The sequence below is a fragment of the Lindgomyces ingoldianus genome (assembly GCF_010093535.1).
Source record: "Lindgomyces ingoldianus strain ATCC 200398 unplaced genomic scaffold BDR25scaffold_15, whole genome shotgun sequence".
Taxonomy (NCBI): Eukaryota; Fungi; Ascomycota; class Dothideomycetes; order Pleosporales; family Lindgomycetaceae; genus Lindgomyces; species Lindgomyces ingoldianus.
The window spans coordinates 1,096,968-1,111,110 of record NW_022985176.1 but is presented as its reverse complement, the minus strand read 5'-3'; the positions used below and the strand labels follow the sequence as shown (position 1 = coordinate 1,111,110).

At 52.5% G+C, this 14,143-nt stretch overlaps 4 protein-coding genes across 4 annotated transcripts; 2 read left to right on the top strand and 2 right to left on the bottom strand.

Annotated features, from left to right (window-relative positions):
• Positions 1-1,778: 1,778 nt before the first annotated feature.
• On the top strand, positions 1,779-3,387 carry BDR25DRAFT_286458 (cyclophilin-like protein; the record flags this gene model as incomplete). Its single annotated transcript, XM_033688254.1, has 2 exons — positions 1,779-1,858; positions 1,992-3,387. 2 exons carry the CDS (start codon positions 1,779-1,781, stop codon positions 3,385-3,387), a joined length of 1,476 nt encoding a protein of 491 aa, XP_033547899.1.
• Positions 3,388-4,486: 1,099 nt separating this feature from the next.
• On the bottom strand, positions 4,487-8,748 carry BDR25DRAFT_29998 (RNA polymerase II second largest subunit). Its single transcript, XM_033689268.1, has 3 exons — positions 4,929-8,748; positions 4,719-4,871; positions 4,487-4,666 (listed from the first exon to the last, which is right to left on the bottom strand). The coding sequence occupies exons 1-3, from the start codon at positions 8,522-8,524 to the stop codon at positions 4,654-4,656; spliced, it is 3,762 nt and encodes a 1,253-aa protein (XP_033547898.1). The 5' UTR covers positions 8,525-8,748; the 3' UTR covers positions 4,487-4,653.
• Positions 8,749-10,242: 1,494 nt separating this feature from the next.
• BDR25DRAFT_286453 (zinc-binding alcohol dehydrogenase-like protein) lies at positions 10,243-11,535 on the bottom strand. Its single transcript, XM_033688253.1, has 3 exons — positions 11,366-11,535; positions 10,916-11,315; positions 10,243-10,835 (listed from the first exon to the last, which is right to left on the bottom strand). The coding sequence occupies exons 1-3, from the start codon at positions 11,396-11,398 to the stop codon at positions 10,249-10,251; spliced, it is 1,020 nt and encodes a 339-aa protein (XP_033547897.1). The 5' UTR covers positions 11,399-11,535; the 3' UTR covers positions 10,243-10,248.
• A 197-nt stretch (positions 11,536-11,732) lies between these two features.
• On the top strand, positions 11,733-13,875 carry BDR25DRAFT_286451 (uncharacterized protein). The gene is made up of 3 exons (XM_033688252.1): positions 11,733-12,422; positions 12,479-12,601; positions 12,663-13,875. Exons 1-3 carry the CDS (start codon positions 11,964-11,966, stop codon positions 13,605-13,607), a joined length of 1,527 nt encoding a protein of 508 aa, XP_033547896.1. The 5' UTR covers positions 11,733-11,963; the 3' UTR covers positions 13,608-13,875.
• The last annotated feature ends 268 nt before the right edge of the window (positions 13,876-14,143 follow it).

Here is a 14,143-nt window from a genome sequence, read left to right as displayed (position 1 = left end):
GAAACACCTGCCTGCACGCCATGACCGCTCACCTGGGCTGGGGCTTTGGCCGGGCAGCCTGGGGCTGGAACCACAATACGCAATTGCATCCCAGCAGGGACGTACTGCACAAAGTCTTTGCTGCGTCCGCTTGAGTGGGGGTGGAGATGCGAAGAGGACTGGTTGATCAAAGCCCTGCATTGCGTCCCGACGTGCATGGCCGCTTCTGCACCCCCTAGCATCAAGGATCATAAGTAACGGGCCAATATACGGGGAAAGGGGAACATCAGTCTTCCGACGGCACCCAAACTTGATCAGGATCGCAAAGATCTCATCAAAACTGCCAGATGGTGGGGCTTCATCCTTTCCTGTCAGAAGACAGGGTATCAGACGTCACCTGCACCCCAAATCTCTAGGAGAGATTGCGTGGGGAACGAGACAGCATCTGTGCCGATGAGAACAAACAATGCAGTGCGTCACTCGGGAGCGGACCCATCCAGTCGTTGGCTTGAGGGGTCGCTACTGTGTGTAACACTGCCAACCTGACTGTGGAGGGAGCTACCATCTTTTCCTACAGCCTACAGATTCTGAGGTGCAGACGTGTGCATGAAGGGAATCCGCGTTGACGACATCCACCAATCGCGGCCTAAACGCCAAGAGTCGAGGACCACAACGTAGCAAACTTTTCGGTTCTGGCCCCTTAACGAAGATGTTTCACTGGTTCCATGCCTGTCAATTTTGCAGTATATACGAAAGACGGCATTCCTGGTTTCCCCGAGCAACGTTTTTGCGCTCGTTAGCTAGCGATTTTTCCACAGGAAGGTGGCTATAGCCTGGTAGCAGACCGCGTAGGGCCATGATGACGAGTGGAATTGGTCGGGGAAATAGCCGGGAAAGGAGAACACGGGCAGAGGAGGGTTGGAGAGAGGATTTCGGTTGTCATGGAGCGAGCCAAATCGCGCCAGAGGCCCGCATGCAGAACAGTGGAACCATGCAGGCGGGACTGCCATTGTTGACGTATGATGCAGTGTGAGGTCTCAGAGCGACAGCTCAGGTAGTCGGGCTGAAGTCAGAGGTTCAATCCAGGATGTATAGATGATCCATAGCTTCTGGTATATATCAGACGTGTCGAGCGCATAATTGACTAGAGTGAGGAGCGAGGACCCAGGAGGCGTTCCAAAAATGGAAAGAGGTCGTGAAGCAGCGCCCCAAGGCTGAGACCCGAAGCAGGTGGAAGGTCTAGTGAACTGCCACCAAAGCCATTTCTCCGATCTGCGAAGTAACTGCAAAGGTGGGCATTTTTCAGGGTTCGGGGCACGGATCGTCCTGGCCTGTTCCGTTGTGTGCATGCTGGATTCAGCACCTTCCCGTCGTGCAGTGAGGAGACCAGACCGCGACGACAGCTAGGTCACCGCCAATGGCCCGCCCGTCTGACAACAAATCCCCTGCCATGCCGCATGCTTTGAATGGATGTTGTTGTTGGAGATGGGTCTTTTTGTGAGCGAGCGAGTGTAGACTGCTTGCAAGGCCGACAGGCGCGTTCCTGAGTTTGCAGGATACAGAGACGCTGGAGAACGTTCCCTCGGAACATTGACATAGGGGACGGCGCTTTTGCAAGACCTTGAACAAGCCGTGAAGAGTGGTACGTACCTGAACGTAGCACGAAGCGTGTGGCTTGGGGCTAGTATCGGAAAATGGTTTCGCCGACATGGTCCAAGCTCAGACTCTCGAAGCTCTCACAACTTTCAACAAACACCAAACGGCACGCTGACACGCAAAACACAACGCACGCCCCGACTATGTCTGTGCTCCTTGAGACGTCAGTGGGCGACATCACTATCGACCTGCTGGTCGATGAGGCGCCAAAGTGCTGCGAGAAGTAAGCGAGCCCCCCATTTCTTGCCCCGTATCTCGTTCACTTGTTCACCCTCCGGCGCATGGCCATGCGTATTCCCGCTGTCTCTCGACAAAGCTGAGCACAAAGCAGACTGACACCCTGGCATCACCCACAGCTTCCTCAAGCTATGCAAGATCAAGTACTACAACTTCTCGCCCTTCCATAGCATCCAGCCAAATCGCTCCTTCCAGACTGGTGACCCTATCGGTCCAGGCTCCAAGGATAGCGATGGCGGTTCCTCCATTTGGGGCGTGCTTTCCAAGCAAACTGCGAAGAAAACATTCCGGCCTGAGTTTCGCCCCAAACTGAAGCATGCAGACATGGGCACCGTCAGCATGGCCACTGCGCCGTCTCCTGATGATCCAGACAACCGTTTGGCAGGGAGCCAGTTCCTCGTGACACTCGCGCAAAATGTAGAGTATCTTAATGGCAAAGCTGCGGTATTTGGTTTGGTTGTCGAAGGGTTCGATGTGTTGGAGAAGATCAACACTGCATTCATCGACGATGATGGACGTCCACTCAAGGACATTCGCATCCTACACACGGTTGTACTCGATGATCCTTATGACGACCCTGAAGGCCTCACAGAGCCGCCAAGCAGCCCGGTGCCTTCACAAGCTCAACTTGCCACTGTGCGCATCGGCTACGATGAGAGCCTTGAAGAGGAGAATGACCCAGAGGCACTTGAGCGCATTCGCCGCGAGCGGGAAGCACGCGCGCAGGCTCTCACACTTGAGATGGTGGGCGATCTACCGTTTGCCGAAGTCGCACCACCAGAGAACGTGCTTTTCGTCTGCAAACTTAATCCCGTGACACAAGACGAGGACCTTGAACTCATCTTCTCACGTTTCGGCAAGATCATGAGCTGCGAAGTCATTCGGGACAAACGCACCGGGGATAGCCTCCAGTATGCCTTCATCGAGTTTCAGAACCAGAAGGACTGCGAACAGGCATACCTCAAGATGGAAGGAGTGCTGATTGACGACCACCGCATTCATGTCGACTTCTCGCAGAGTGTCTCAAGGCTCGCCGACACATGGCGCGATGCCACCAACTCAAAGCGCAAGCGCGGCGGCTTCGGCGGTATCGAGAACCTCGAAAGGAGGCGACAATACCGCGGCGAAGCCGGTCGGGAGCGCGACCGCGACGGATATGGCTTCATCCAGGACCCTGAAGCCGCCAAGAAGCGAGAGTTGGAGAGCAAGAAATTCGAAGACAATTTTGGAAACGGTTCCAAAAAGCCCGTGCCTTCTGGGAGCGAGGACCGACGCAGGCCGCGTGAGCGAAGGGAGAGGGAGACGTCCTACCACGATGACCGTTGGCGACGAGACCGTAGTCAGAGCCCGAGACGGGAGAGACGGGATCGTCATAGCGATGGACGGTACGAACAGCCTCGTAGGGAGCGTAACCGGAGCAGGGATCGGTATCGAGATGACTGTAACCGACGAGATACGAGTCGAGATCGATATCGTCAGGAGCATCGGGGATCAGATCGTAGACGTCGAGATTGATGATCTGAAGGCCATCTTTCACCCTCACATTTTCTATCCCTCCACGTGTACTCGAATTGGACTCCGGATAGGTCATCTCGGCGTCGGGGTTCCCTCCTTCTTTTGGTCATTCCGTGCAATAAGAGGGATTAATATCGGACTGATTCCACTTGTACCAATACTCACTTCTGAATCAGGGGAAAGGGAGTCAGGATAGCCAGGCGTTCCCTACCGCCTTGGAAGGGCCACCTTCGACGACAATACCTCAATGACGCCCGCGGTTACACGAATACCAATTTTCTCTCATCCCACGTGTTTCATCCCTTACTTCCTACGCCTTCCCTGCCCAACCGCTTAAGATCAACTTTAGTGAAAACCTTAATCGCACTTGAACTTTAACCGCTTAAACTCTTCTTTCGTCCCGTCTTGAGCCAGTTAACCAGTCAACACATCTCATCCCATGAATCTTCAAGAGGTATTCATTCAATCTCTATCTCTCGTGCAAGACGTAATATACAAAAAAGCTTAAATACGTTCGCACATAATCCGTATCCAGTTTCGCATATCAAGGCCAGCCAATCGGCTAGCTCCAGGTCTAGTGCAGCCAATTCTGCGAAATCCCCGAATTTTGACCAAAGTACCTCAGTTCTGGAGGGGCCCGCAATTCCTTTATGCTCTCCTTCTGATCCGTTCCTCAATCTGATTATGACATATAGTCCTCCCTTAGGGACTCTAACGCCAAGAAATGCAAGAAGCTGTCAGCCAATTGAAGAGAGAAAGAAACGGATGATAAGAGAGAGCACTGCAGCGCAAAGCCAAAGTAAAAGCACTGGCAGAGTCAAAAGGAACGAATCTCATCACCCATCATCAAGAGTCTCGCTCTCCTCACGAGACAAGCTAGCTTCCCCTCTCGCCTCCGAAGATGTCGACCAGGACTCTGTGTGTCAGATGTAAGGCCAACTCCGTCGGAAGTCTCTATTTGCAAGGCTTCCTTCTAAGCAAACCCCATGTGTAGCACGTCGCATACGAATGCTTGTAGAGGGAGCCTCATTGAAGTTAGGCCTGTAATGTATAGATCCCGACTGCCAGAGAAAAGAGGGATATTAGTGGAAGATTTAGAAAAGAGGCTGCTTTGGGTGGAAACCATTAAGATTTGGGAGGTGTATGGTTGGTTCTTTTGGTTTTAGGGATATATGTGGTAAGATACCTCAAACATTGCTTTTCTTTTTCCTTTTCTTTAGAGCATTGTTGGCGAGGAGTCTGCTAAAGGGAGTTGGGGTTGTGGTTTTAATCTCTCACGCTATTGTCACTGATTAGCTAGGGTCGAAAGGTGGACGAAGCAACGATCTTACCTAATCCCAGTCCTTGTAGTGAACATACGCGACGCAATATTCATACTCATCAGCTCTTGGAAAAGCAGCTTGGCGGCGTACGGGATCTGTATTTGAGAGATTTTGGTCTTGTTGTGACACGGCCTGCACTCGTACTGGCCCTTCCGGATTTGCCTGCTCTTAAATTAGTACTGTATCTGAAGTCTGCAGTGGGAGTGTTAGATCACTTACGCAATCGGACTCATCAACCCGCAAATATCGCACACATGTACCGTATACGCATCACTGACTTCGAATAGCCTCTCCTTGAGGAAAGCAGCCGCACCGTGCGCAATCATACAATCGCGCTCCATCTCTCCGAAACGCAGACCACCATCTCTTGCCCTACCCTCAACCGGCTGTCTTGTCAGAATCTGTAACGGGCCTCGTGCACGGGCGTGAATCTTGTCATCCACCATATGCCTAAGGCGCTGATAATATGTTGGTCCTAGGAAGATTTGTGCGCGGAGTTTCTTGCCAGTGTGCCCGTTGTACATAACCTCAAAGCCACGGGATTGGTAGCCGTGTTCGCGGAGGAGCTTGGAGACACCCTCGACAGTGACGTCGGTGAATGGGGTTGCATCACCTTCGCAGCCGCGAAGGGACCCGACTTTGGAGAGTAAGCACTCGACTAAATGAGCAATAGTCATACGGGATGGAATGGCGTGCGGGTTAATGATAAGATCGGGTGTTAGACCTTCACGGGTGAAAGGCATGTCTTCTTGCTTGTATGTGATACCGATAGTACCTTTCTGGCCGTGACGAGAGGCGAATTTGTCGCCGATTTGGGGGACCTTCGTCGTTCGAGTGCGGACTTTGACAAAGCGGAGACCTTCTGTGTTCGTTGTGAAAAGGACTTGATCGACGATACCATTCTCAGTACTCCTGAGCGGAGTTGAGACATCACGCTTTGTATGCATTGCGGTCTTCTGACCGAGTTCCTTTGCGTCTGTTGGGATGGGAGCCGTCTTTCCGATGATTATATCGTCCCCAGACACACGGACACCGGGAGCAACGACACCATCATCGTCGAGCTTGTCGTAGGTACCGCCCTTCAGCCTCAGCGTGTCAGCCCGTGTCGGTTTCTCGAACTGTTCCAAAACATTGACTCCGATCCGTTTCTCTTGTTCCGTGTACGCGCGGTAGAATAAACTCCTGAAGAGACCTCGATCAATGCTGCTTTGATTCATGATGACGGAATCTTCCTGATTGTACCCAGAGTAACAAGCAATAGCCACGATAGCATTTTGCCCGGCAGGAAGCTCACGGAATTTGAGATATTCCATAGATCGAGTAGTAGCCAGCGGCTTCTGAGGGTAGTATAGGACGTTCATCATGGTTTCCATTCGGAGAGCGTAATTGGTAAGCGCAACGCCCATGGCTTGTTTACCCATAGCAGATTGGTATGTATTACGAGGAGACTGATTATGATCGGGGAAGGGGATGATGCTAGCGCAGATACCAAGGATCATACTGGGATGAATCTCGCAATGCGTATAAGTCTTCACTGAAGGATTGGGCTTAGGCTTGATACGCTTGTGGTGATCGGTCGTGGTGTCTTCAGACGTAGGGTTACCAGACATGAGGTTCTGGTGGTCTTCCAGATCTTCGGGGGTCATAATGATCATGGCAGATTCTTCCTCTTCGGCGTCAAGGTATTCGACGACACCATCGTGGATGAGACCTCTCCAGCCGTACTTCATTTGTGCGGCCTCCTCATCGCTGTACCCGGAAGTGTCGATTTCTTTGTCCTTGAGAAGCTTCTGAATTTTCGCCTTGTCTAGTATTAGACTTCCACGATTAGGTTTCTTATAGTCTGTCTCAACGACAAACAACGGCCGCATGACTCGGCCGGCATCTGTGAAGATCTTGAATTCTCGATCTCGGATATCGCGAATGAGACTCATCTCGTAGGACAATGTTCCATTCCGGCGGAGCTCCTGCACGACCGAGACGAGCTGTGATGGCTGCGAGTGCACACCAACCCAGACACCGTTGACGAACACTTTAGTAGCGGCGGGGTTCTGGACAGGATCGTACTCTTCCAGTAGTTCCATGTTCCGCTGGCTCATGAAATCTGTGATGGGTGTGCTCTCGCTACCAACACTTACGTAGCACATCAGCGAGAGATTCTTGACTAAGCCACAAGCCTGTCCTTCTGGAGTTTCGGCAGGACACACCAAGCCCCAATGAGTGTTGTGCAGCTGGCGCGGTTTGGCAAGCTTGCCATCACGACCGACAGGAGTGTTGGTTCGACGAAGATGCGACAATGTCGACGCGTACGTATACCGATTCAACACCTGCGAGACACCAGCCTTAGCCGAAGCAGCCTTCTTCTGATCACCCCAGTTTCCAGTCGCGAGCGAGTACTTGAGACCATTGGTTATGACGCTAGCCTTTACCGCCATCTGGACGTTGAAGTCCTGGTTGTTCTCCACGCACTTCTGGAGGTATTTGTAGACGTCTTTAGTAAGCTTGAGGAATAGAACTCGGAACAAGTTCGCGATTAAAGGCCCAGCGAGATCCAAACGCTTCTTGCCGAAATGATCACGGTCATCTTCGTCTCGGCGGCCGAGCACGCACTGTAGGAGACGGTGGATCATGTAGCCAAAGAAGAAAGCCTTCCTGGTGTCTTGCCCCTCCTTTTGAGAAATGTGTGGCAGGAACTCACGCTGCATAATATCTCTTGCAAACTTGAGACGCCTGTCTTTTGTCCCTGTCGTGTTACCTCGTTTGGCAATCCAGTCCAACGCGTTTTCACGATCTTGGATCATGGCACCCTCTTCAATACTCGGCTTCAGTAGTTCGAGCATCTGAGTATCGTTCCTATCGTACACAATGTGGTTCAGAATATCCTCATCAGAGACGATGCCAAGGGCGCGGAAGACAACCGACATAGGGACATCTGCCTTGATATATGGAAGCATGGCGTAAGCGAAGGGACCAGGTGTGCGCTTCAAGACAAGCGAGTTTTCGGCCCACTTGATGTTGAAGGAGGAGATAAGACGAGTTCCTTTCTCGACAGCACTACGAATTTCGGCGGTCCATGGAATGGGTCCCTGTTTCTTTCGGAACACCTGCACGATATTGGCAGCGCTTCGCTCCTGGGCGATCAGGACTTTCTCGCTACCGTTGATGACAAAGTATCCGCCCTGGTCATAAGGGCACTCGTTAAGGCCAAAGAGCGCCTCGTCGGTCTGAGAGCGCAGATGACAGAGCTCAGACCGGAGCATAACCGGGAGTTTTCCAATAAAAACCCTAGCCTCTTCACCGGGCTGGAGAATTTGGGGCTCATCTTCACGTGTCCACTCGATACGCGTAGCTCCCCCGGTATTGCCTTCCATATCCACATCTCCCTCGGCGCTGACAGGCGCTTCTCGGGCGACCATTATCCGATTGTCGATGTCAGCCATCATGGCGCCGGAGTATGTGAGATTGCGCAGTCGCGCCTCGTGAGGAAATAGCTGTTGTGTGGTTCCGTCGCCTTCGGTGTGGGTGGGCCGAGCCAGATAGACTCGACCGAAGGTAATCTCATAGCGCCTCTTGACGATTGGATTCTCTTCCTCTTCTGGGTTGTAGGGCGTATTCTGCTCGAGAATTACGTGCCCATTCTCTCTAACAATATCCTGGATAGTATTCCGCGTGAACTCATCGTAAGAGTCGAGCTGCTGTGAGACAAGACCTTTGGTGTCGAAAAACGAGGTGATGACTGCCCAGCAATCCTCCGCCGTAATCAAACTATCGTCCTCTTCATAGTATTCGTCATCGTAGTCATCGTAGTCGGCCATGTTTGGAGGGATCTCTACGAAGACGAGTTAAGTCGATGTGAAAGAGGTGGCGGATGGCGACGGGGGAGGAGGAGAGGGAGCGCAACACAGCGCGGAGTCCTGTTGATCAAAGAAAGTTCAGCTTTCAGTGAGAGACAATGGACTTTAGTGAGGAGAGGGCCAGCATAGATGGGTCACTGGTAAAGGTAGATGCGAAAAAGGTTTGGCAGAGAAGAGGGGAGCTACGATGGCTACCGGCAGCTCGTTGCGAACTTTCCAATCAAAGGAATCACGCCAAGACTACGGAGTATAGTTTATCCAGACCGCGCTTAGTCCTTATCATATCTCTTGCCCTTAACCCCACACCACCATGAAATGATTTCAACGGCTACCGTCTGCCACCACGATCCCTTTGAAGGCCATTTGCTGACTGGACACCGCGCCATTGTTCAATACCTTTGCATCGGTGTCATCAGGACCATGGAGCGCCTGCTAGGGTTGACCTAGAAAATCGCAGGGCCTCACCATCTCATCACGTTTGTACTATCAACGGACTTGAAGTGCGAAGTCTACAAGACTAATTCAACCTACTCAGCATTCCATTGTTGATGTAATCGCAGTATACTGATGGATTGCCATTTTTGAAGTTCATGGATTGCTTATTCAACCCAGCCGCCACCGCCAGCTCGTCTGGCGTTATGTTCATAATATCAGCCTCTCCGATCTTGGAAGAGATTGCGTGAAGAAGTAAAGATCCAAGCAACAGATGGCGACAAAGTTTGAACAGCCTCCCTCCAAATAAAGTTCGAGGCCGGTCCGTGACAGCTAGTCACTATGAGGTTTGCTACTAATTTAGAAGCGCAGTATCTTTAGCTTACGATCGCATAGCATACTGCATGCTTAACTACCCGCTGAATCAAGTTTGTTCTTCAAAGTTTCCGGACTTGACCAAGTAGAACCTGGTGGAAGTCGCTCACCTATCCAAATGTTGCTCTGGTTTAAAACTGAAACGAGCCCTACAGAATCGAACCTGGTTTCAAGACGCCGTTCTCGCGGGTATTGCACATATCCTTGAACCTTGACGGCTGCATGGTCCTCTATCCCAGAGAGACTACTATGAAGGCGGACATCGAGGAGGGCTGGTCGGATTGTCGGAGCGGACATACCAAGCCAATGTATGGGGAATGCCCGCCCTATTTTACCTCGATTTAGGATTAGATCGGTTGGTTTATTCAAGAAGACTAAATGAAGAAGATCTATAAACGATGAGGAATCACAAGGTTTGAGCCAAGGCCGCTTCGGCGAAGATTCAAACTCCCGAGTCTCAGCATCACTGTCCGTTTAATTAGAGACTCTAGCGGCAATGCCAGCGTGATTTGGCATCTTGGAAAACAAACCCCGCGCCGTGGGTTAGAGCCACAGCTAGCATGGACGGAGGGAAGTAGCGACTGATTTACACCCTCTTCGGTTTGAGGGGCATTGAGAGTTGCAATATGAGTCTAATCGAGCTTTCGCCAGGTGGTCCAGCCAGAGTTTGAGTTGTCTCCCGCCCCTGTCACCCTTGGAAACCCGGATTTAGAGGTCCATGTCTCTTCCATTGTGTTGTTGGTTACTTTGACTCAGAAACGCCTGGCACTATACCATAGACGACACACCGGGGAATGTCTGTGGAGGAAGCCATGGTACACCGGGCATATCATGTCTAATCTATTCAAGCGGGTTTCACCCTCGGTATTTTTCTACAATCAAATCTTGCTTTGACCATCCTGAGGCACTTTCACAACCACCTTTCCCCAACTGTCTCTTCCGCCTAATGCTTTGAGTGCAGCTGGTACACTTTCTAGTCCAACGTATTCCTGATCGGTAAAGCAGGTCCCTCTATACTTCCCGGCGCTCATCAATTCAAAGATACCATCCCAGACTTTATCCACCATGCCGGGTTCCATGGTAGCATACATGCCCCAGTGCAGTCCAACAACACTCACATTTTTTAGTAAGATCCTGTTGGTTGCCATTTTCTCAATGTCGCCAGCAGCGAAACCAATCACTAGCAGTCTTCCATTCCAAGCTGTGCACTTCATTGACTGGGCGATGAGTCCAACAGGATCATACACGATATCCACGCCACGTCCCTTTGGAGTCAGCTTCTTGACTTGCTCGGGCCAGTCGCTTTGCCGGTAGTCGATTGCGAAGTCTGCACCAAAGGAGCGGGCCACATCCATCTTGTGTTGGTTCCCTGCCGTCGCAATTACCGTGGCTCCATACGCTTTCGCGATTTGGACGGCTGCAAGACCAACACCGCCGGCTGCTGCGTGAACGAGGACCCAATCGCCTGTACAAACGGATTAGCTCTTTGCTTACCAGCCCTCTAAACTTCATATTGTCCACGACATGATTGCGACAAAAGCTCACCCTTCTTTATCCCCGCCCTCACAACCAGCCCCGCATAACTTGTGGGCCCGGTAACAAACAAGCCGGCCGCATCAAAAAAACTCCACCCCTCAGGCATCGGCCGTAGCCTCTCCTCCGTACACGCGATCTTAGTCGCATATCCGCCCTGACTTGCGCCAAACACCTTATCCCCTGCTTTGTACCTCGGCACCCGGCCGCCAGGCAGAGCTGTTGGGGCTCTAAGCACGACGCCGGAGAATTCAGAGCCAGCGACCCAAGGGAATGCCGGCTGGTGCTGGTATTTGCCCCGGATTTGGAGCAGGTCGAAGAAGTTGGTTGCGGAGGCGTGGATGGTGATGAGGTATTCGGAGGGATTTGGGACGGGGTCAGGCAGGGAGATTACTTTGAGGTCTTCGGGGCCCTGGAGGAGAGTGTTAGATGGGGGAGGGCGGATGAGGATGGGAGACGTGCTTTGACGTATTCTTTGATTTGTATTGCCTTCATCTTAGTGGATATCTGAACTAGAGGGGGAAGGTGAAGGGGAGGTCTAAATGAGAGTGAAAATGAGAATGTGAGAGCAGGTCAGCCCGGATTGATAAAAGGTAGAGCGAGATATCGACGCGAAATGAAGTTGATTTTCATGACGGCTCAGAATCCGTAGGATTGAAGTTGCTCACTGCCGCAAGATACCTCGGCCTGAGCTACAGTTCCCCACTCAGAGCGCCACAGGAGTTCCAGTCGTGCACCAGCCACATGCACCGCCTCGGACAGCGGGTAACGAGCTAATGACGAAAGGCATGGGCTTCTGTGACCTTCCGTAGACGTCGCTAACAGAGACAAGCGCCGAGACAGCAACGACAGCAACGACGGCTGCCACTCCCAGGCCAAACCTCCCTCCACACCACGCACACACCCCCAGCACGGTCGCCTGCCCTGCCTTTCTCCTCAACAATCACACCCACGCTATACTGTGTACTTTGGCGAGTCCCGATCAACCGTCCGCATCCCTCACAGTCGCCGCCTGTCCCACGGACGAAGATCCGCACATACCTACACTCAACCACCCACCATGGCCGACGACGCCACGGCCGCAGAGGAGTCCCAGATCACGTTCAACGTGAAATCCGCCAATGACCAGAAGTTTGTCATCACTCTCACCGCAACATCCACAGTCCTCGACCTCAAATCGAAGCTTGCGACTTCCGAATACGCAGACATCCCCAGCGACCGCCAGCGCCTGATATACAGCGGCCGCGTGCTAAAAGACCCGGACACGCTTGCCAGCTACAAGATCAAGGACGGGCACACTGTGCATCTAGTAAAGGGCGCTGCTAGCAATGCAAGGCAGAATCCTGCGAATCAGGGTGCGGCGAGCTCGACTGGAGCTACGGCCGGCGCGAGTACCCCACAGGTGCCGACGAATCTGGCAACAGGGACCGGGAACAATCCACTTGCTGGGCTGACGGGTGCGAGGTATGCTGGGTTTCATGGGCTGCCTGGCGCCGACATGTTTGGGCCAGACGGAGGCGTAAGTTGTGATTGAATATTGAAACTTGGGTGAGCGTAATCGTTAACAAGATGCAGATGGGCCCGCCGCCTGACTCAGAGCAGCTGCTGCAGATGATGGAGAATCCCATGTTTCTGTCGCAGATGAACGAGGCCATGAACAACCCCGCCGTCATTGAGATGATGACGCAAAATCCGATGGTAAGTCAACTTCTCCCCTTTCCTTCGGCCACTACATAGGCCTCTGACGCGCTGTATATAGATTCGCAACAATCCCATGCTAGCAGAAATGATCCGCAACCCCGACATGCGCCGCATGATGTTCAACCCAGAAATGATGCGCATGCAGTTACAAATGCAGCGGGCAATGAACAGCCAGGGCTCACGCTTTACCGCACCTGGAGTTACAGATACTACGCCTCAGCCTAACTCAACAGCAGCAGGGGATGGCACAGCCACAACACCAAACCAGACAAACACCACAGGCCCTACAACCCCCCAGGATCCCTTCGCAGCCCTGCTCGCAGGAGCAGGAGCAGGAGCAGGAGCAGGAGCAGGCAGCATGGGCGCCAACCCCTTCACCTCCCTATTCGGACCCGGCGCCGCCAATCCCTTCTCTCCACAGAACCAACCCACCTCGCCCCGCTCATCCAGCACAGACGCAAATCCCCCAACTACAGGCTCAACAGACAACACACAAGGCTCGCAAAACCCCGCCTCACCGCCACCAAACCCCTTCGCCAGCATGTTCGGCCCACCAGCCACAGGTGCAGCAGGGGGCGCACAAGGCGCCAACCCGCTTGCTGAAATGACTCGCAACCTAATGCAAAATCCTGAAGCTATGCGGTCTGCGATGCAATTCATGAATTCCATGAATCCTAGTGGCCAAATCGGAACCTCACCTTCCCCGTTTGGCGCATTCCCGCTCCCTACAAATCCCGCAGGAGCACAGGCTGTCACAGGATCACCTCCTCCGAATCCCTTCGCTGCGCTGTTTGGTCCCGGTGGGGGGTTTGGAGCACCGGGGGGAGGGTTTGGCACGCCACCGCCGCAAGATAATAGACCGCCTGAGGAGGTGTATGAGCAGCAGTTGAGGCAGTTGAATGAGATGGGTTTTTTTGAGTTTGAGAGAAATGTCCAAGCGTTAAGGAGGAGCGGGGGGAATGTACAGGGGGCTATCGAGTATTTGCTTAGTGGAGATTCATAGGATTAGGGTGAGAAGAGAGGGTGATAGTGAAGGGGTTGCAGGGCGATGACATTCTGGGGGTATTAGTTAGGGTCACTATGCAGAAGAGATGAGGAGAAGTGAGGAGAGGAGAGTAAGCATTCTGAGTGCGTCAAGTCCTTAGAAGTGGTTTATGGAGTGAGGGATTGGTGGAACCTCTCCTCTTCTTAGCACTGGACTAGAATGGCCTTGGTATGGATTTATAACTCGGCTGCCTGTGGGCAGGAAATATTATATCCTGGACTACTTTAACTTTTTTTTTCTCCTTCCGTTTTTGCTATAGATGATTATTAAATGGGTTCTCGAGGTCATAGTGATGGTCGACGTATCGTGGGTAGGTCGGTGGTCCATGAAGGAAATGGCGGTGGTAGTTGGGTTGGGCGGGTGGTATGGGCCTTGTTCTCGTACTATGGCGGTCCGGGCCGAAGCTCCGTTACGAGAGGAAAGAGGCTGAAGAGTGTGATGTCAGGCTTGTTAGGCTGTTTGCTGGACGCTGATCCTGCCCAATTAGGGGATTT